We start from the raw sequence: 22,639 nt of genomic DNA, 5'->3' as shown, positions 1-22,639 counted from the left end.
ATAAAGGGAAGATTGCGTGAAACTGTGCGCCGCACAGTTTTATAAATCTGAATTTTTTTTTGCGCAGCACATTTTTGGCTTTCTGCGGACGCAATGTTTTAGGATGGTTTCTACGCACACCGTTATAAATGAGGCCCCAGGTGCTCCAAGTCAAACTGATTTCCAATCACAAATGTGCCAGCTAGTGTGACTTCGAGCTAACCAACAGTGGTTGTAACAGTAAGTCGTCTTAACCAATCTTTTTTTCTTTTTTTCTTTCAGGAGTACGACCTGATGGTCCTCCCCAACGCTTTCATGATCCACATGCCTCACGCTCCCAGCTTTGACATCTCCAAGTTTCGCTCCAGCTCCAGCTACCGCAACTGTCTAAACACCCTGAAGGACGAGTTCCACCAGGACCTGTCCAGGAAGTACGGCTCTGCTGCTCTCAAGTACCTCACCGCCCAGAGGAACATCTAGAAACCAGGCCTGCTGAGGGCCAGAGGGTTTGTCAGCCTTTGAGCTCCTGACGCACAAGGCCCGAGAGCTCGGACATGTACTGACGCAACACTGCGCCGCGGCCCACAGCGCCGCACTAGCGCAAACAATGACGGTAAAGCTTTACAGCCCTTTGAAACTTTCCTCGGGCTCCCGTGCATTAATTCTCCAGTTGACGAAGACGAGATGCAGAGAAAGGAAAAGCGGACGGAGTGACAGCGGATTTCCTAAACTAAAAGATTCACTGGGCTGTAAGAGGCGGTCGATGAGTTTGGATACTGATCGGACCAGCTTTAAGGCCGGGAAATATCAACCATATTCATACAATTTGTTCTGACAATCAGGGCTTTATCCAGAAGACATAATGAGAACCAGTCCGTCCACTATGCGATCTGGACATGACAGGACCCATGTCATTTGGTGGGAAATTGAAAAGAGAAGAATACATTTGAATCATATTTTTAAAGGGCCAGTCGAGCTGGAGAAAGATTTAAGCCTTATCATTTACCATGGTATTTAATAATAGTTACATTTCTTTGATTTTCCCTGTTGTAAATCAAAACCAAGGAATAACAAACATTTGCATTTACAATGTTTTGATGACGACTTTACATAACAATCAGGTTATTTTTCCTGTCTATATTTTCTGTCCTGTAAGAAAATCATGTCCCAGTCAAAGTTTATTTCAGATTTATGTAGGCTTCAGGTCTGTGTGTGTGTGTGTGTGTGTGTGTGTGTGTGTGTGTGTGTGTGTGTGTGTGTGTGTGTGTGTGTGTGTGTGTGTGTGTGTGTGTGTGTGTGTGTGTGTGTGTGTGTGTGTGTGTGTGTGTGTGTGGTCTGCATCCTATGGCTGCTTCAACATGCTTCCTGATTGTCGTCAATGTCATTCTTGCTTTTTTCTGTCATACATTTTCTTGCATGTAGAGTTGCACCACATGTTCTTTCCACATGGGGAAATAGTCATTTTACAGTCCTTTTCTCCATAATCCATCTTTCTGAAAAGAAGCAAAAATCTATCCACAGATATTATATCATTACGATTGGGACCAACGCTGACACCTTTCACCGGGTTGTTATGAATTAAGCAATTAACTCTGAAATGAAACTGCTACACGTAGATGAACAGCAGGAGCTTTTTTTGTTTTGTTTTTGTGCCATTACATCTAAAATGTGTCTGATTCACTGGATATATGCGCCGTCTACTGTACCACCTACCACCCTTTATTTTGTAAAGTCCATGTGAAATCACAAGATTCCTACTTATCTGCTGTCCGAACAAAATGTATTATTAATACTTTATTATTGAAAGTATGAGAGCATTTTGACTTTTACAGAATTTATCAGTTAGCCTCCAAACAAGGAGGTTTGGATTGGGACTGTCTGTCCTATGGTTCGTTCCTACGATTTAGGTTACCTTATTAAAAAGTACTTCACGCTCATCAGCAATGTAGCCTGATGCTGGTTTTCAGTTATCCAGATTATTGCATAAATCAGTAAAATGCCCAACAGTCAGACAGCAACTTGTAATAGACTGAACTGCAGTCAACATTAGCTTCCATGACTAGTTGGACAAGATGCTAACAAACACATTCTATATTCTTAAAATGAGCAGTTTAAGACCCATTCACACCAATGATAGCCATGTGAGCCACCCTACATAGGTTAAGCGCCTAAAACGTCTAGATCTAAATTTGAATTGAATTCACCAAAACTCCAGCCCCTCTCAAAATTGTTAGTTCAATACAAGCCCAAATAATAGCTTTTCAAGGCTGATGTCAAAAAACAAAACTACTCTCCCTTCCATTAGTGTTCCAAATAAAATCCATCAGTGTCACATTATTTTTCATAATGCCCAACTGTATTTGATTAATTCAGATCTAGTATAATTCCCACAGAGAATAAGGCATGGGTGAGTGAATAAGCGTGTTGGTGTATGTGACAGTCCTGGACTCATACAGAGTTGGTTTGCAGAGGAGTGAGTATGAACTGTGCCACGATGAATCCCCCCCACCTCAACACCACCACCACCAACATCCACATCACCTCCATTGACTTGTTGTTGACTGTGGTAAATGCTAGTGCCTTTGCTGTATTGTGAAACTGGATATTGATTGTACTATTGTACCGACAGGGCCTGGGGATAGTCAGGCACTCTATTTATTATTGTTGACTCAAATCAATCATATTTTTCTATGTAAGTGCTTTAAATAAATTTGCCCTTTTTCAATCACTTCGTCTGGCCATATGTTGTTTCCACACACTGACTCCCAACTGTCCAACTTATCTTCACTTTACGGCAACTTTGTGTGGAATTCATGTTTTTTTGGGATCACTGAAAGCCTGAAGATTTTTGAAATTCTTACACATACAGGGCAAATAATATGTTGGGATGTCCAGGATTGAAACATAGTCAGCAAGTGCAGTGATTTTAAGCCAGCGTTTGAGCCGTCCATGTGTGAAATTGGTCCAATGAAAATTTCAGAATACAAACCAAATTAATTTGGATGAATACAGAGGTCCCCTGATAGTCTCTGTCTTGTTAAAATGCAAATTACAATACATGAATTGGATACATACCTTTCCATGCAAATAATGACTGCTGCTTTTTTCAGAAATGTACCACCAACCGATAAGTTCTGAACAAAAGCAATGGTTTGGTTTTCTCCACTTTTTTTAAGGGAACAAAGGCATGTAGAGACATGCATTCACCAACTTGATAAAACAGGCACACATACATTGTATAATACGTGTGTGTGTGTGTGTGTGTGTGTGTGTGTGTGTGTATATATGTATACAGAAAAACTGAAAGTTATTCACAAAACCTGACGAGCTAAAAGTTGCTCCTTTTGGGCGAGTTGGGGAAACCCCTAAAAATATGTGACGTGTCAATCTGAACCTTGAGGCTTTAAAGTTTTGGACAAAGTATAATTTGGCACAGCATTAGCAAACATGTTGACAATATGGTGATGCCGTAGTCCTTCCTCACACAGAAATATGGATTATGGAGTATGGATGGAGAGCAGAGACTGACAGGAGGAGGGAGGATTACATAAGTGAAAATAACTGCATTGGAATGAGAGTCCTCACTGCCACAAGGGCACCTTCAATGCTTTCTTTGATCCACTCAACAAAGAGCCAACTATAAAAGAAGGCATGCAGATTTTGTATTGTATGGAGTACTACATAGATTTCATAGATTAAGTATTTCACTCCTATAACATTCTCAGACTCGTGGTAGAGAGTTAAAACTAATGGGATCAAATGTATGCATTAGAACTAGAGATTTGGAAATGTTATCCACCTATTATTTGTCTTTGTCAAAAGCAAGTACTTACATTATCCACAATGCAATTTGAGCACCACAGTTTGAGATTTGAACGATGTGTATTTAAATTAAATTAACTGTCTCCAATATTTGTGCTAACATAATGAGATTATTGCAGACAAGGCGTGCACAGTTTATACTGCAGTGATACAAGAAGACCTGAAAAATAAGGCAAAATCCAAGAATAAAGCATTATTTTTTCTCATGTCCATCTAAAGGTTCTATGATTTTCTCATCCAACTCCTGGCATGATAAACAAGAATTAAAATATCCAAAATGTCAGAAAATGGAGTATAATAATCCAAAAATAAGCCAAACATTAGCTGATGGTGTGCAGCAATTCAGTTGCTATTCAGTCTCAGACCTTGAATATGTCTCTTTGTACTGTATGTACAGTAACCATATATGAGCATACATACATAACATTACACACACAATCTCCTTCAACATTTATTACTTTAATGGAATATCATCCCTCTTTCAGCTGTCAGTTCACAGCAGAATTCATCCACTACCCCCTCCAGGGATCTGAGCAACATCTAATCAATTATTAGTCAGCCTCTCTGCATGTAGGGCAACAACCCCATATGTACAGACTGTCACTAGACATACTGCACATATGTGCAATGATTCATTAAAGAGACTTTGAAACATGTAGCCAGGCATTCCTAGATTCTAGTTTTTAAAATATGTTAGGCTTTGTAGAAATGGAATCTGCAGCATATGGCATTTGAGTTAGTCTATACGTGATCTTATCAAATACAAGTTGTGTAAATCTAAATTAGGTTTTCTTTGCCAGTATGTTCATAGGTTTTAGTACTCTTTCTGTAAATACGGAACGCTTGATTAAGAATTGTGATTTTGTATTAAGTCTTCATTTGTTGATTTTTTTTTACATTACTGAAGATTTGTCTATTTCTAGGTACATTTATGGCTGCTTATCCACAGCTGATGGATCGAACTGTTCGACTGACAGATGAAGAGTGTTGGTATGTCTGCATGTTATATTTGACTCAGTGTAACATGTAAACAGCAGTGCTAATGGTTAAAACAGTGAATATCTGGAGAGTAATGTCTACTAAAAAACTATTAATAATCTTGTCAAAAAAAGAAATTAAAGCCCTAGCCCTTAACTTCAACCTTAACAATCAAAAAATACAATTTAGCCCAACTCTTACCGTGGCAGATACCATATACCAACCCTGAATCCACACACACCTACACACACACACACACACACACACACACACACAGTTAACCTAACCATCAGTGAAACCACTACATGCCATTAACCTGAATTTAAATTGTATGCGTAAAATTCAACTGGTCACGACTAAACTTTGAAACTCCTCTTTAAAAGCAACATGGATGAAACGTCAGTGAGATTAGAAGAAAATGTAAATATACACACTTGTGATTTCATGACAACTATGCAAACTACTAATGTTGATCAATAGCTTCAAAACAGCTGCTAAATGGACATTGCAGTGCGATAGTCTTATCAACAAAAGGGTTCAGCTTTCTGTTTCTAAGCTGGAGGTCAATCGTGATCATGATCGATACAGCCACACACACACACACACACACACACACACACACACACACACACGCACAACACAAAAACAACCACACAACCAAATTAAGCAATTTTCCGCCAGCTGTTTCCTGCTCTGACATTTATTGCCACGGTGAGGAAATTGAATTGTTTTTTTGTAGATGTGTTTTTTGGATAATGGGAACGCTCTCCGGTTTTTCTCTCACAAAGCGCAGTGGAAAATAAATAGTGAAGTCAAGCATTTCATCATCGCCAATATCTGCAAAACGACTGAGGTACTCCGATAATCATCTCCTGCAATAAGACGGCAATGCTCATTCAGCACACAATAATGTTCTGTTCTGAGCAAAAATGGAAGGTAACGGAAGCCTTTTCTGGCTGTTTTCAGATGTGGTTGCAACTTGAATGAAAAGTGGCTAGGAATCTCACACACACACTATTGTGTGCTGCATCTCTTCTTTCCATCCATCAATACACTGTATCTGATTACAAATTCATTTTTGACATGCGTGTTTGGACTTCAGAAGATTGCATTCATATTACACTCTCAAATACACACACACTGCTGCAGGAAATCACAAGCTAACCTAACGCTCATCCTGGGGCTACAGTTCAATATGCAAAATACTAAAATCATTGAAGAATTCTAATTGTATTGTCAAATACTTGATCCCCTAGCCTGGTCCTACCAGACATCGTACTTAATTTAATTTGTACAGCGGGTCTGGAATCGCTCAATTGACAAAACTCACTTGAAGTTGGGTGTCTGTTAAAGTTTAAAACTATTGGATATGCCCAGTGTCTGTATCTGGATCTGTCAATCTGCATAACATTTGGTTGTGACGTATGTCATGCGCCGGCTTCTGACTACAACTGGCGCAAAACCTCAAAGTCATTGTTCTCAGCCACTCCCTCTGTTCGTTGATTGGACCGCCACAAATTTGGCGGAGAAAACCTGCGAATATACCGCAGGTCCAGACTGACTACTAAAGGGAAATGACCATTGGCGGAAGTACGTAGGCAGGCGGTGCCAGGCTATTGATCCCCCACATCCCCGCCACATGCCAAAGTGTCCCTGGGCTAGAAACTGAACCCCAAATTGCTCCCAATGGTTAGCTAGTACCCTGTGTGGTAGCTGCTGCTATGTGTGGGTGATAAGGTGAATGATGCAAAAACAATGTAAAGTGCTTTGGGTCTGTGGAAAAACCAGGGAAAAGGACCTTTACCACATCTGATCTCTGTACCTCAAACCGTCAGTTTAAGGCCAGGACACACCAGCCCGAAAATCGCCGTCGTTGAGTCGATAGGGGGTCGGGAGACGAATCTGTTTGGTGTGTGCCGTGACGTCGGCCGACGTAGAGGTCGTCGGGCTTGTTTTGAGCCGATTGAACATGTTCAATCGGCAGCCGACCGTCTTTCATTTGGAGCAATTTGATTGGTGGAGGGCTAGCGAATCAGTGAAGCCCGGAAGTGAGGCGGGTAGCACAAATAGCTAACAACAGCTAGCCATCGTTTTAATGTGTTTGTTCGTTTCGTTTTGAGAGTACTCACATGCATCAACCCTTGTTGACTGCTCGACACCATGCTCGACACACTGTGCTAAAAATTGTGCTCTTATGGTCCATAAATATAAATACGTATTTCTATCTATGTTTATGCTCTAGAGAGCTGTCCCATCATTTCCGGCTTTCGTATTTTTTCGGGCCACAATACAGATTAGCGCCGCCTGCTGTTATGGAGACATTACGTCCCGCGCAAGCAACAGAGCGTACGGAAAGTCAGCAGTCAGTTTGGTGTGTTCTCTGGCCGCGACGGGAAGCCTGGAGCTTCCTGAAACGGCCGACTCCATTTTTTGCGTAGTCGGAACAAGTAGAAACAAGTCGGACTGGTGTGTCCTGGCCTTTAGATGTTGTTGTTTTAGTCATGTAGGTACTGGAACATACCATTAGGAAGCTTTTAATAGAAAAGAACATAAATAAAGAATGTTAAAACTCCAACCCATATATGTCACAGAGTGCATTACATCCCCTAACACAGCTCAAAAAGGACACACAAGTTCCTGCTCATTTAGTTGTTTTCATAAGCTCAAGGGGTAAAGCAGCTGAAAATGTTGTTTGTTCTAAAGGTGGCGCTACATTAACATATTTTTCCAAACACTGAGAAGAAATACATAACCCACAACACGACTCAGCTATGCTAAACTGCTGCTTATTTTTATCTTAACCTTTTCACATAGAACTTTAAGCAGCCTTGTTGATCGGTGAGCAACACTCTAAAGTTCTAAATTAAATTTGAAGTGCACTTTTGTCAGTTGTGAAACTAATCATGGCGACATTTTCCAATTGTTTCACTGACTAACTTAACTTCTTAAAACTCTGCCCATGAATTTATAATACTCCTTTCCATTATGCTTCCACTGGTGTTTAATAAGTTTTTCGTGTTGAAGTTCCCAACGCTGCACTTGACTGTTTTGCATATTTCTTCTTTGAGTTTAAAATACCTCCACACAGCTGGCATGATGACAGCGACGCTAACAAGTCTCTCAGTTCTAGCTAATGATGCTGTGATGTGACATATGCAGCTCTTGTTACAAGTGGACAAAAGTTTATTCAAGCATTTGTATGATACCAATGGATCAGATTATATATTGTTTTCTTCAATATATGGTTCAGAGATTTTGGCCGGTTTATGAAAGATTCTTATCCTGAGGATCAGATTGGCGTATCCCAAGACTCTCTGTTAGGACTTTGTGAGGCATTGGTGGTCGTCCACTCTGGTTCTTCACTACACGGGATAAAACCATATAGTGCAGAGATTGACACCCCTTTTCATTCCTGACACCCCCCAGCTATTATTATCAGGCTTATACTGTATTGATATTGCGTCTGGACCAAGCATTAGATGGTTACAGTTACTCACAATTGATGATGGGAATTGCAATCGATTATTTTGTTGACCTTGAATAAAAACATCAATGAATCCTCTAAAGGACTCACTTAGACCGCCAAATTGGGCCTAAACAATTCACCCCACAGTCTGTATTCACAGCCTACAAAAAGGAGATTAGCACCTATGGAAGAAATCTAATCCAGGACTTCCACTGCCTCTATGCGATTAATTTTCCAGGTTTGCTGCTGATCCAGGGCAGGCTGAGAGGACCTGTGGCCTGTGCATGCTGTCAAGCAGGACTTGGGGACCGCTTGGGCATTGGCCAATTATTAATGTCAGCACTGAGGTAAGATCGATGCGGCTCCAACAAAAACTGACTCCCACCAGAAACCCAGAGGACTCTTTCTTCTTCCTCCTCAGATCAATGGCAATAACCACTCCCTCTCTTTCTTCTCTTCTCCATGGGCTCAATAAAGGGGAGGCTAACACTCTGTCTCTCTCAGCAGTGATTAGGGTCACAGAGGGAGAGCTGTGATGTTGCATATCTATCATATTTACTCTGGGTGGTTATTGTCCTGTCTGGCATTTATTGACCGGACTGGGTCTCGGAAGAGTTTGGATTGTCCATTGATGACTATAACCCAGACCTGGTAATGATGAAGTCATGGAGATAAAGAAAGACTACAATGCAAATATATCTGAACTGTGAATGACCGGATTGAATTATTTACACGGGCGGAGACGAGGTCTCTCATTTTAAATGTCAATACATCACACAGCTGCTGTCATTAACGTGTGTTTATGTTGTCTTTGTTACACACACTGGCTTACCTTTAGGCAAAGGCAGGCAAATATCTCATCTAGGGCCAAGCTACCAAGTTCCCCATTAAACTATGATTAAGAAAGTTTACTCAGTACTTTTTATGTTTTATACAAAAGTATAGCCTATACGAAAATGGCATAGTGTAGGCTCCCCTCAGTCCCCTCTACATTGGTCTATTCCATCATCTTGCAGCTTTTCTGTGGAAATGATTCTGGACAAAAAAACTGGAACAAACATTTACGGCTCATTGCGGGAAGTCAGGATGTCCGGGATATGGAATTAGTAATTGCAAAATCTGCTGAGGACAAGGCTTGCAAGGTCAAATTTTATTATGGCCGCCTTAACAGTACCTCCTAACCATACACAAAATAGCCTCATGGAATATAACATAACTTCTGAGAACCCATGAAAGAGATACATCACTGTTTTCATCACTCAATACAACAATACAGACTAAGATACCCTTCATGTGTCCCCACCCACTTAAGATGAGCTGATTAGGGAGAGAAAGCAGACAAAGATAAAAGGTAACAGTATAATATATGTATTAAGATGTGTCTCCATACCTTACCTGTTATTGTATCGTATCTTATCTCTTATCATTTAAGTAAAACACGATAGGAGACCATAAACAACTAATATAATCTGGGCAGCAGCAAGTAGGTCTGGGAAAGAGATTATATTTGGAAAACCAAGACAAATGAAATGACTAAACAAAGTACAATTTATTGAAGCGAGATAATTCTGTTTATGAAAATAAGATATTAAAGTGAATGCATTTCTTAAACTGAATAAACTTAGTTTTTCTTGAGGGTACTTGTTTGGCAGATATAATTAAAAATGTATGGACATCATGTCTGTGGGAAGATTGGCAAAGTGAGATTTATGCCTCGTTTCCACCGAGTAGAGCGGGTCAGGTCGGAGCGGCTCAGAGCGGGACAGCTCGCTTTTAAGAATCTTGGTGGTGTTTCCACCGCCAACCCTACCCTTACTGGTAGGGCGGGGTTTAGACTGGACTGCGATAGCTGCCGCCAGAATATGGGTCAAACTATCGGGCTGTGGAACAACTGTTGTCAAGCCAGTGGTCTCTCGTTTTTGCTTGGTCAAATCAGCCGCTTATTCATTTATTCCCCCCGTGTTGTTATGAGCATATTATGCCGGTTAATGCACAGAGACAGCTCGGTGCAGGCCGACAGAGACAGTGAGCGAACAGCGCTGGCTGCGGCAGCTACGTGATATCGTAGCAGCGGGACACAGTGTAGCCCACTGATTAATTTAATGATGAGGAAAAACACCACACAATAAACAGTGCAGCGCTCACATTTTTCCCAAAACACAAGACTCTCTTTACTCTTGTCGAGGTGACTACACACGGCAGAAATGATTCTTTCGACCAATCAACGGACGGCAGTGTGTAGCTCCACCTTTTCAGCACCTTTTCAGGCAGCTGGTACCCCAACGGAGGAGTACCGAAAATAGGAGCGGCTTACAGCGGTTAGGCACGCTTATATCCGTACCATACCCAACTTTTGGCAAATGGAAAGCCAAAATACCCGGACCGAACCGCTCCGACCCGACCCGCTCTACTTGGTGGAAATGAGGCATTAGGTCTGTTCTTATAACAATTTGGATTGAAAAAGGGAAAGAAGGCAAGGTACGCTGTTGGCCCTCTGCCTGTGTCTGCCTTTGTGCCCGAAATGACTAAATATGCTCCTGGTCGGATTATATCAAGATCATCACAGAGAGAAGGTTGAAATTGAACTGGGATTATTAATTAAGTGAAATTAAAAAAAATATATTTAGTAAAAATCTGGGGCTGTATTCACAAAACATTTTAAGGCTATGAGTAGGTCCTAACGTGCTGATTTAGGAGTAACTCTCAAAAATAAGGGGCGTTTCACTCCTAATTTTAGGACTCCTAACTTTTTAAGATAAGTGTAATTCACAAAGCATTTTAGCGCTAAAACTAGCTCCTATAGCCTATATGAAAAGCTAGGATCCAGGAGGATCAGGTTCAGCTCTGTACATGTTTGATCAGCACAGCTGTCCAGCTCTGATTTGGAGGGCCAGTTCATGAAATGCAATAGGTGGTCATTTATTCAAATATTTTCTGGACTTTCACTTCTGAAATCCTCATACAACCGTACACTGCCCAACCAAGCTGTGGTAGCAGCATTACATACATTCATTCACTGTCAGCTACATTAATTTACACAATCATAAAATGGATGTGTAACAGGAGTGTGATACCAAAGATGGTGCACATTTATCCCAGTTACAAATATGTACCCTCTTCATATTTTAAAATGCTTTTAACAACAAATTAAACTTCAACATTTTAAAGACTGGCACAAAAGCTGGGCTTTAGCTGACTTTAGTAGTTGTTTTCCATTAGCTTCCTTACCCAAAACCTAAGAACAAAACTCATGTAATATCTCCAGCTGATTGTTCTGTTCTACTAAAGGCAGCCAAATAACAAACACATGAGCATAAACACATGAGTCATCCAAATATATGATTATTCCTTACTGCATGCCATATTTCTTGTGTCAACAAAATTTAATTATTAATTAAGTCCTATCAAGAAGTAATGTCTGAATACAAAACCTGCAGCAGTAGTTAGAAAAAAAAAGCCGATAGTGCAACATGGATTCTGTATCAAAATACCACATACAAATAAAGTGACTAAACATAGATTAAGAGTAAAACACATTTAAATTAATATGTTGATCACACTGCCTTCAACATGTATTAGTTATTACGATTTTGACTATAAAAGTCTGATCTAAATGAAAAGCTAGTATCAAAAGTTTATTAGTTATATCCTATCAAACTCATATTAACCAACTTGTAGCACAATGATTTAATTGTTTATTATTCCTTCATAAAGACGACTCTCCTCTCACCACAGTTCCTGCAAGAGACGCCAACTCCGGCCTCTTTGTTTAATAGTGCTGGATTTACCCTCTTTACCACCTGAGTTAACGTCTAAATAAAGTACAATATTCAATATATAACACTGTGTTTAAAGTTCCTACTTTATCAGAGCCCCCTCATCATTACTTGATGTTGCTGAACTCCGCTAAACTATTAACCCTTTCTAATATTGTTATCAGAAAATCCTTCTCCCGTGTTCACGGAAGGTTTCAATTCACAAGTTATTGCTTATAAGTTATTCGAAACTTAGTTTGTAAACCATCCTTCGTAAAATAGAACAGATATACTATTTTCAGAATTTAAACATCTAGTTTAATCTGGGAAGGTATTTATAACCTATTCTTGTAGTTTTAAAGATTAGGTGTATCAACATATTCTCTCCTTACAGAGAGGTTAGCTGTATGAGGTTGTGTGTGTTTTACATCAGTAATGTGCCGTCGTGTAGAATTAAATTGTTCTTACCTCCCCAGGGACGAAACCATCTCTTTGAAGAAAAAACCCTATACCTAAAGTCCTTCTGTTCCAGTTATAAACTAATTCACAACTGAGGCTTTACAACATTTAAGGGATTTTATTTACAAAATACAAGAGAGTATAGGTATAATACATAAAATGGACAATAAAGGAAAAGAAAAGAGGTTGTATGCCTATAACTCATTCAATAGTTATTTTGACTTGGTTCTCGTTTCTAAATTTGTTGTAGCTCGTGAAACAATACCCAAACACTTGCATGAGTGCCTGTTAGTATCATCTCCCGCGCTACGAAAACTTCATTAATTACAGGGAGTTAGACAGACATCGTTATGGCGTCCTAGTAATGAAAGGCATGACCCATTGGCTACGGGTACCATATTTCCATTAATGTCCGTCTATCACCCTGCATCTCAGTCCGTTTTCCTAGTTCTAAAAATTATTGATCAAGTCATTTTTAGTGTCAAGAGGTTCACAGATGTGTTTTTAAAAGACTTTGCCTCTAAGTACTTTGGAGTATTTTGGACTCACAAAGTTTTTCTAAGTTTTTCTTCTGCCTCCATAGTTGAAGACAGATAGATTCTGCTGGAACAGAGAGTAACACACAAAAAGCGGCCCAAAAAAGCCTCAAAAAAGCCTCAAAAAGCCCTGTCCTGCTTCAAAACCGGCTCTTATATAGTGAACTGAGGACCAATGAGACTTGGAAGAGAGGGAGGAGTGAAAAAGGCACAGCTGCATGGGGGAACCCCGGTAGACCCTCCCTCTACTCCTTACTACTGTATGGCCATATAAGGTCCTTCCCCCTACTCACTTCCTATGGCCCTATGGTCCTCCCCCATCCTCTGGTCAGAGGAGCGTTTACATTCTATTCTGTTTCATTAAACATTTCCTACTTTTACGTATGACAAAAAGAAATACAAATGTCACAATATATGCACAAGTAAAAAGTTACATCATGTTCAATTATCACTTCATAGTTCAGCGATACAATGCATGTTTCTTACTTATTTCCATTGTGGCTTTGAGACTGGACTGCTAACAAACAAAGAGATAAAAAAGTACACTATGCGATCCAACAGCTGGATATACACTCAACAAAAATATAAACGCAACACTTTTGTTTTTGCTCCCATTTTTCATGAGATGGACTTAAAGATCTAAAATTCATTCCAGATACACAATTGTACCATTTCTCTCAAACATTGTTCACAAATCTGTCTAAATGTGTGATAGTGAGCACTTCTATGGGGGCATTATTGTAGCTAAACGTTTGCAAATGCGTATTTGTGTATTTGCGATTTGTATTTGCGTTTGCAAATGCGTATTTGTGTATTTGCGATTTGTATTTGCGATTTGCAATTTGTATTTGCAATTTGTGTATCTGCAAATGGTTTTGTGCGTGTGGGCACAGATTTGTGTCTGCAAATGGATTTGCGATTTGTATTTGCGATTTGTATTTGCGATTTGTGTATCTGCAAATGGTTTTGTGCATGCACACAAAGATTTGTGTGTGTGTACACGGTTCTGTGTGTAGACACATCTGTAAATTATATTAATTGTGGTTCTAAAAGCTCAAATAGACTAAGTCTTTTTACAAATCTCTTTTTACAAAGCCATGGAAGAAGTGTAGCAAAAGTCACGTGTGAAAAGACAGACACGTTGATTGGTCAATGTGTTACAGTGGCAGGACTCTTATTTTGAAAATCCCTAAACCGGATGCCGCTGTCAAGGCTCCTGGCTGTTAAAACTATCTATGGTTAAAACACACCACACGCAGGGGGTGAGGAGGACGTTGCAGGCATTGAGGACCAAAGTAAATAAAGAATAAAGTAGGCCTACATATCTTGCTGCAATCCAGAAATATGCTTATAAATCATACACTTAGTCTTCTAAATGTAGTAAGCTTAATTAATTTAAACGTGTGAATAGTGAAGTTAATAAGTAACCTACTCTACAAGGCAATAGAAAAGTATAGAGGACACATTAAAACTGAATTGGAATAATTGTTTCTCTATCTCACATTTTCCATGTGAAATTATCACTACTTGTATCACAAACTGATAATTAGATAATCAGGTTTAACTAGTGTGCCTATCCCCAGACAGTTCTGCTATACACCTTACCTCATGTGACGTGTCCAGAAGAACAGGGTACAAAGCTTCATATAACCTCATTTCAGTGATTACTTTAATTAATCACAGTCACAAAGTGTCACACCATAACATTTTATGCAGTTTAGAACATGTTAATTCAGATCACGTGCTGCATTAATAAGTAGGTCTGCATGCTGCTAAAGCAAGACTAATAAATGTCCTATATCAATTATATTTATGATTTGCAGTTATCACATCAAAGCACAATCAGTACAAATGTATAGTAAAAGCTTACCCCACAAACAAATCACAAGATTTGGACTTTTTAAAATATTTGTGGATTTACTAAACATATACATACGGTCAAAATGAAAAATACAAATCAACCAGTTTAAAACTAGAATGCACTCACAATTGCATACCTCCAAGTAAAGTTTTGTATGGCGTTATTTTATTAAGAGAAAATGAACAAAATACCCAAAATGCTCTGGCATGTGCCGGAACAAGACTTTATAAAACAAAACATAAAACTAATAACTTAGTCCTTGGTCTGTAGCCCAACTGTTTACCATATTTAATCAAAATCTCCCCTAGCTTTTTAATATGTCTAACAAATAAACATGACTGAGTATGTCACCTCATTTACTGCAATCAATATGATTATGAATTGAGTATGATCTGACTTTGTCTAGATTTATAATAATCACAATCTAAATACTGAAAACAAATTGTGTGTAGAGTGTAGAGTCAGACTGATGTGCTGTGACTGCCAGGTGAGTTCCACGCTGCTCCATCTTCGGAGATCTTCTCAAGGCAGCAGGAGCATTGAAGTCTTGACTTATCTGGCGTGTCCTTCCCTCAGCAATGCATACACTGGGGACGGAAACAATTGTTAGATCCCATTAGTGATGTTATAGTAAACACATGACGGATAATAGTTATCGCACAACGAGCTCCGACACCAACACACACACACACACACACACTTGAGACGGAGACTTGCGGTTGCGAACAATAAAAGTAATTGTGTGTGTGTGTGTGTGTGTGTGTGTGTGTGCGTGCGTGCGTGCGTGCGTGTGTGTGTGTTGGTGTCGGAGCTCATTGTGCGGTCTTGTTGTTCACATATTTAAAAGAGAAGCTACCCAAGGCTTACAACTGGATGGACAAAACTGACGAAGATGAAGCGATTGCCGGTGTTGAAACTCTCACTCGCGTTATTAAAATAATTATTGTGACGATGTTTCACATCAAGCTAATGGTCCTTCCACGGCACGCATTCACGAGGGGATTCCTTTTTGCAAACGTATCTGTTGGTGAGGACCAGTGGACTGTAGTGGACTGTATAGGTTGGGTTAAGGGGATTGTGTTGTATAGGTGGCGTCGGTTAGAACCCCATAAGACACATGAAGCAGTGGTCCAGTTTAGTGACTTCTTCTGTTGGCATTACATTGGCATATGGTGTGTTGGCGTTTGTGTGTGTGTGTGTGGGCGTGGGAGTGTGTGGTCTAAAAGGTAATAGTAAGCTACAGTGTACAGGTTAAGCTACACTGTCACTGCATTAATAACATAAATGAACAGGCTGCTATATAAAATGGCTAATATTTCTAATACAGTCAAATGCACTAACTGCCCACATAATATCAGCACTAGCTTAAAGACGAGTGAAACTCAACTGACGCACGGCACACTATTACACAGACAATGAATAACTGTCAGCTGTTAACATGCAAGCACACAGCTTTAACAATAAACATGATCTAAATAAACTAACATCAGTGTCCTCTCTACACTACTTACTTTCTCTCAGCGACGCACACGGGCCGCCACACATAAAACACAGCCGAACTTTGGCGAGACACACATGAACTGACAAACGGCTCGGAACTTCACATAAACGGAGCGCGAGCCCAAACGGTTGCTTAGCAATGGGGAGACACTGCATGCAGACAAGCTGCGCTGCACGTGATCAGCAGAGCCTTTTGTACAGTATCCAATATCACTGAGATTTACATAGGAACGAATGATTCTTGAAAAGAAAAAAAAGGAAAATTGTTAATCAATACTTACTTTTAAACTACTTGAAGTTGAAGTGCTTTGTCAACTGCAGTGTCCGTTAGCACTCTTCGCCTTCTGTCTCCACGACACCTCCATGGGTTCATAGCCAAAGCTCTGTTTACATCCGGTTTAGGGATTTTCAAAATAAGAGTCCTGCCACTGTAACACATTGACCAATCAACGTGTCTGTCTTTTCACACGTGACTTTTGCTACACCACGTGACTTTTGCTACACTTCTTCCATGGCTTTGTAAAAAGAGATTTGTAAAAAGACTTAGTCTATTTGAGCTTTTAGAACCACAATTAATATAATTTACAGATGTGTCTACACACAGAACCGTGTACACACACACAAATCTTTGTGTGCATGCACAAAACCATTTGCAGATACACAAATCGCAAATGCAAATCGTAAATCGCAAATACAAATCGCAAATCCATTTGCAGACACACAAATCTGTGCCCACACGCACAAAACCATTTGCAGATACACAAATCGCAAATACAAATTGCAAATTGCAAATACAAATCGCAAATCGCAAATACAAATCGCAAATACACAAATACGCATTTGCAAACGCAAATACAAATCGCAAATACACAAATACGCATTTGCAAACGTTTAGCTACAATAATGCCCCCATACACTTCTGCTTTGCTGAGATAATCCATCCCACCTCACAGGTGTGCCACATCAAGATGCTGATCTGACATCATGATAAGTGCACAGGTGTCCCTTAGACTGTCCACAATAAAAGGCCAAAAATTGAACAAATCAATGATTGGATGTGCCAAAATGTCCTTCAATTAAACAACGACAAAACTGAAGTAATTGTCTTTGGTGCCAAAGATGAACAATTAAAAGTCAGCGCACAGCTTACATCCGTTATGTTAGAAACCACACCCCAAGCCAGAAATCTTGGTGTTGTCGTAGACTCCGACTTGAATTTCAGGAAACACATTAAATCAATTAATAAATCAGCCTACTACCACCTAAAAAACATATCAAGAATTAAAGGGCTTATGTCACAGCAAGATTTAGAAAAACTTGTCCATGCATTTATCTTTAGTAGACTTGACTACTGCAATAGTGTATTTGCAGGCCTTCCAAAAAAATCTATCAGGCAGCTTCAGCTAATTCAGAACGCTGCTGCTCGAGTCCTCACTAGGACCAAAAAAGTGGATCACATTACCCCAGTTCTGAGGTCTTTACACTGGCTTCCAGTCACTCAAATAATTGATTTCAAAATACTAATGTTGGTTTATAAAGCACTAAATGGTTTAGGGCCAAACTACATTACTGATCTGCTGATACGTTATGAACCGTCCAGAGCCCTTAGGTCGTCTGGGACAGGTCTACTTACAGTCCCTAGAGTTAGGACTAAACAAGGAGAAGCAGCTTTTAGTTATTATGCACCAAAAATCTGGAACAAACTCCCAGAGAACTTGAGGTCTGCTGCAACTCTCAGTTCTTTCTAATCGAGTCTGAAGACTTTTTTGTTTCCATTTTAACCTGCAATTTTTATTTTATTTGCTTCTTTTATTCGCTTTTAAATGTTTTATAATATGTTTTATGTATTCTAATCTTGCCCCTGTAAAGCACTTTGAGTGGCCTTGTGTCTGAATTGTGCTATATAAATAAACTTGCCTTGCCTTGCCTTGCCACCCTGAAATGTGCATTTTTTTGCTTTATTGGGGGTCTGGGGACTCAGAACCAGTCAGTATCTGGTGTGACCACCATTTGCCTCATGCAGTGCAACACATCTTCTTCGCATAGAGTTTATCAGATTGTCAATTGTGGCCTGTGGAATGTTGGTCCACTCCTCTTCAATGGCTGTGCGAAGTTGCTGGAGACGGCTTATGGTGGAGAAATGAACATTCAATGCAGGAGCAACAGATCTGGTTGACATTTCTGCTGTCAGCATGCCAATTGCACGCTCCCTCAATGCTTGTGGCATCTGTGGCATTTTGCTGTGAGACAAAACTGCACATTTCAGGGTGGCATTTTATTGTGGACAGTCTAAGGTACACCTGTGCACTAATCATGATGTAGATCAGCATCTTGATGTGGCACACCTGTGAGGTGGGATGGATTATCTCAGCAAAGCAGAAGTGCTCACTATCACACATTTAGACAGATTTGTGAACAATGTTTGAGAGAAATGGTACAATTGTGTATCTGGAATGAATTTTAGATCTTTAAGTCCATCTCATGAAAAATGGGAGCAAAAACAAAAGTGTTGCGTTTATATTTTTGTTGAGTGTATGATAAATCTGGCTGCATATTAATTGTGTTATTTTTTATTCGTGACCAGATTCCAAACAGTGTTGATGCTTTAACACTTCTATTTCATCACTGCAGCTCGGGATTACACTGTAGTCTCTGTGGGACAGAGAATATCACTTGAAAAAGATAGAAAAATATATATTCACTTTCATCTTTTATTTGAAATCCATGCATGTTTTCTTTGCACAGATTTACTTTTTGCCTTGGTCACAGAAAACAGACTGGCTTTACAATTAACTATGATTCACATTTATGCAATTACTTTGGTTAACCACTTATGGTTCTGATAATGCGGCAATTATATGTCTCATAACATGCCACGTGACATTTACGATAGTTCCTGTCCACAAAACAAGTTTACCTCGTTAAAATGTATTAAAATTATAACTACTTCTCCCTCATTAAAATACCCAGAATCTACAAATATGTAAACATAACTGCTGGAATCCGAAGGGCCACTTCTCAGTGTTTTCATCCTGCAGGCTTATAGTTTCTCATCAAGCATGTTTCATGGATAATGATTGGCTCCCAACAGATCCTACATCTGTTCAAGAGTTCAAGGGTCAAGTAAGCCAACAAGAGCACAAAGCTGAACGGTGTTTAATATCACGGCCAGAACATTTCATGTAATATTTCATATTTGAAACATGCGTTTGATCAGTTATTTTCTCTTTCTACATGAAAATAAACTCCAGTACGTTAAAGACTTATTTTTCCCTGATCCAACCTCCTGATGGGAGGATGGTCGAGGCGCCCTTTAATTTTTCGACATCAGCGTTTAATGAGGGCGAAGGGGTGAACACACATATACACCACGGATTCATTAGAGACATATTGCAACATTTGGTAAATGAAGCCTGACTGGTGCAGTGTTGATGCTCTGATAAGCATGTGCTTGTGTGTGCGTCCAACACAGCCCCAGGTCTCCAATTACAGACCAAACTTCTAATCTGGAACAGAGGCCAAAACACCTGCTCACAACATCTGCTGAGCTGAGTTTGTGTCTGAATGTGTATCAATGTGTGTGGATTTGAGGTCTGCACATGTACTACTTAGTGTATGTCAGTTTTCAGGTTTGCAGGTCAAAACATAATCACACCTAAGTTATTTATTTTTACATAATGAAATGTTGTTAATGAATATAGGTACGTATCTGCAAAGTGGCCCACTTTCACCGACAATTTATATTTATTACAATATATGCATGATTTGGAAAAACAAATTATGGTTTATAAAAAAACGTATATAAAATAGATTTTACAGCCAACATCAATTATAAAGACATAAGAAAATGGTACTAGACTAGTGAAACAGCAACACTAAATTAAATCTACGATAAAAAACAAACAATTAATCTCCCCTCATCTTTGACTGTTGGTTAAATTCTGCTTCAAATCAGGTAATTGTAGCTGTTTTTTCACGAGACGTAACCCTGACTCACACAACAACAGTTTACATGGACTTCATTGCTAATGTCTCCTTTTTGATCTACAAACATGTACAGGTGTTTTCCCTACACCTTAGTTCGCAGAATGAGCCGCCACACAATCATTCGTCAGGAAAAAGTGCACCAACTGTCTGTCTTCAGATTGTAAACCAAAGTTTTGCCATTTGTTGTTTTATGAAGATTTTTGAAATTGTGTCTCCATAGCCCTGCTGGCTCACCTGCTATCAGACAACATCCTTCACTTCTATTAAGTAATGAAAAGGTTCATCTGTACTGATGGATGACTAATATCTGTTTGATTGAAATCTCAGTTGGGCTTGCAATATTAAATGGCTGATATAATTCAGACATGTTCACTTTTAAAAATGCATGTTTATCCTATAGGCATATACCCACACCTTGTTTTCGTTGGATTTCCAGCATATTTAAACCCAGCATTGCTGCATAGCACAGTTTGTATTGCATTTGAAAAAGTTCCAAAGAAGTTGGCCTGTGGCGTTGATGAATGAAGGAGACTGTTGGTTCTCAGTGGTTTTGACAGTTGCTCTTTTGCTCTTATTTCTGGCACCCCACACAAGTCCCTTTTTGTGTTTTCTTTTCAAGTCCTACATCAAGCATCTTTGAGTGCCTTGAAAAGCGCTATATAAATCCAATCCATTATTATTATTATTATCAGTCCACTGTGCCTGAGTCTTAGTCTAGTCAGAATCAATTATTTCTACCTTGGCATGTTCCAAGAAATTCTCCAACTTTCTGCCATCCACCTGTTATCTTTTTTTCATGATTGATTTACATTCAAATGTGCCAAAACAGACTGTTTTGCTGCCTCATTTCCCACCAGGCAACATATGCTGGCACCCAAACAAACACCTGTTTCTACTTCCTGTTGATTAAAGCTTGCATATGGAGGCGGGCCTAACCATCATGCCTTTATGCTTTATTAAACCAACAAATACACTTCTCCTGCAAAACAACTGAGAAAATTGACAAGAACATACAACTAAACCAATTCACAACACACATACTGTATTAAACAAGAGAACCCTTACAGGCCTTGTGATGTCACAACTGTGCAAAATGAAGGGTTAGACCAGTGATTCTCAATTATTTTCTGTCATGCCCCCCTAGGGGACCGAAATGTCCCCCACTAAATTGAAATACTATTGACAACCTGCTAATATTTATTTATTTATCTGTACAAAACCACTGTATGAGTTTCTGGCACGAGCATTCTGCATACAATCACCTTATTATCAAATTAGATATCAAAAATTATCTTAGAACTTCTGCAGCAAAACAAATTCAAAGTTCAGATTATTAGCAACATTTAAACAAGACTGCTCAGTCTGTGTGAATCTCAGGACAGAGAAACAAGAGCAAATGATTCACTGAGGTTTGCATTTCATTCCAAATTTTTTTTAACTGTAAACATAGTTAAATAGGCCAATAGGCCTTCTGTGATGTGATAACCAATAATTCATTAATGTTATTATTAGTCTACTTGCTTGATTTCTTTTTAAATAGCCTACAGAGACACTTGGAGACACATGTGGACATTTATTTACTGCAAATCGCGGCCCTTCGCGCGAATATGACCATACACAAGCACACATCTTGTTTGCTAGCACTTGGTCAGTTGGAAATCAAGGCAGCTCGATGGTGGAAACTGGAACACAAACTGAAACATAAAAAAACTGAACAAAATTAAATAAATTAAGTTACCACCAATAAGTAAGACAACAGGCTGGAAAAGTTAGTAAATGTTCTCACAGCCAACGCTCAATAAATAATACAATGGCAATTCAGACACCAGCATTTTATCTTGTTTGTCAGATTCAAACCAGGGACGATTAGATGGCACTAGGCCACAGGGACACTACAACGAGTGCATTAATAACACTGTCACACACAGAACATGATAAAATGGTTCGCCATTGTGTGTTTCCCAAATAGTCTGGAATAAAGGACCCTTGAACACAACACTATCCAGAGGCAGTCCGAACCGTCTCTGAGGCCTCAGCAGTAACTGGACAGTGACAGAGCTGCATGCCTGTCAGCATGCTCTCTGAGTCTTATCTGGACTTGTGGTTTCCAGGCCAACAGCTTGGGAGCTGTCCGGCACACAAACTGTGGTGTTTGAAATTGATTAACTAATTTATATTCATGCCTGCTGCTCCTTTGAGCCGAGACAAAGAGGAAGTCCCTTCTACAGAACAAGAACAGCAGACGGATGAATCACCGATGATGGTTTCTTTTAAAAGACCAACAAAAATTATATTA

The 22,639-nt window shown here is 39.5% G+C and overlaps 1 protein-coding gene across 2 annotated transcripts in view; it reads left to right on the top strand.

Moving 5' to 3' along the window:
* The window catches only part of large2 (LARGE xylosyl- and glucuronyltransferase 2), a 104,736-nt gene extending 102,032 nt beyond the window's left edge, over nucleotides 1–2,704 (top strand). For both annotated transcript variants that reach the window (XM_080030875.1, XM_080030876.1), the window contains one exon: nucleotides 262–2,704. In XM_080030875.1, coding sequence (XP_079887001.1) covers nucleotides 262–459 — 198 coding nt within the window. In that variant the 3' untranslated portion in view covers nucleotides 460–2,704. The remainder of the gene's footprint in view (nucleotides 1–261) is intronic.
* The last annotated feature ends 19,935 nt before the right edge of the window (nucleotides 2,705–22,639 follow it).

Source organism: Ammodytes marinus (genome assembly GCF_949987685.1).
Source record: "Ammodytes marinus genome assembly, chromosome: 1".
Classification (NCBI taxonomy): domain Eukaryota; kingdom Metazoa; phylum Chordata; class Actinopteri; order Uranoscopiformes; family Ammodytidae; genus Ammodytes; species Ammodytes marinus.
The sequence above is the reverse complement of the archived record's forward strand: the minus strand, read 5'-3'. Positions and strand labels throughout refer to the sequence as shown.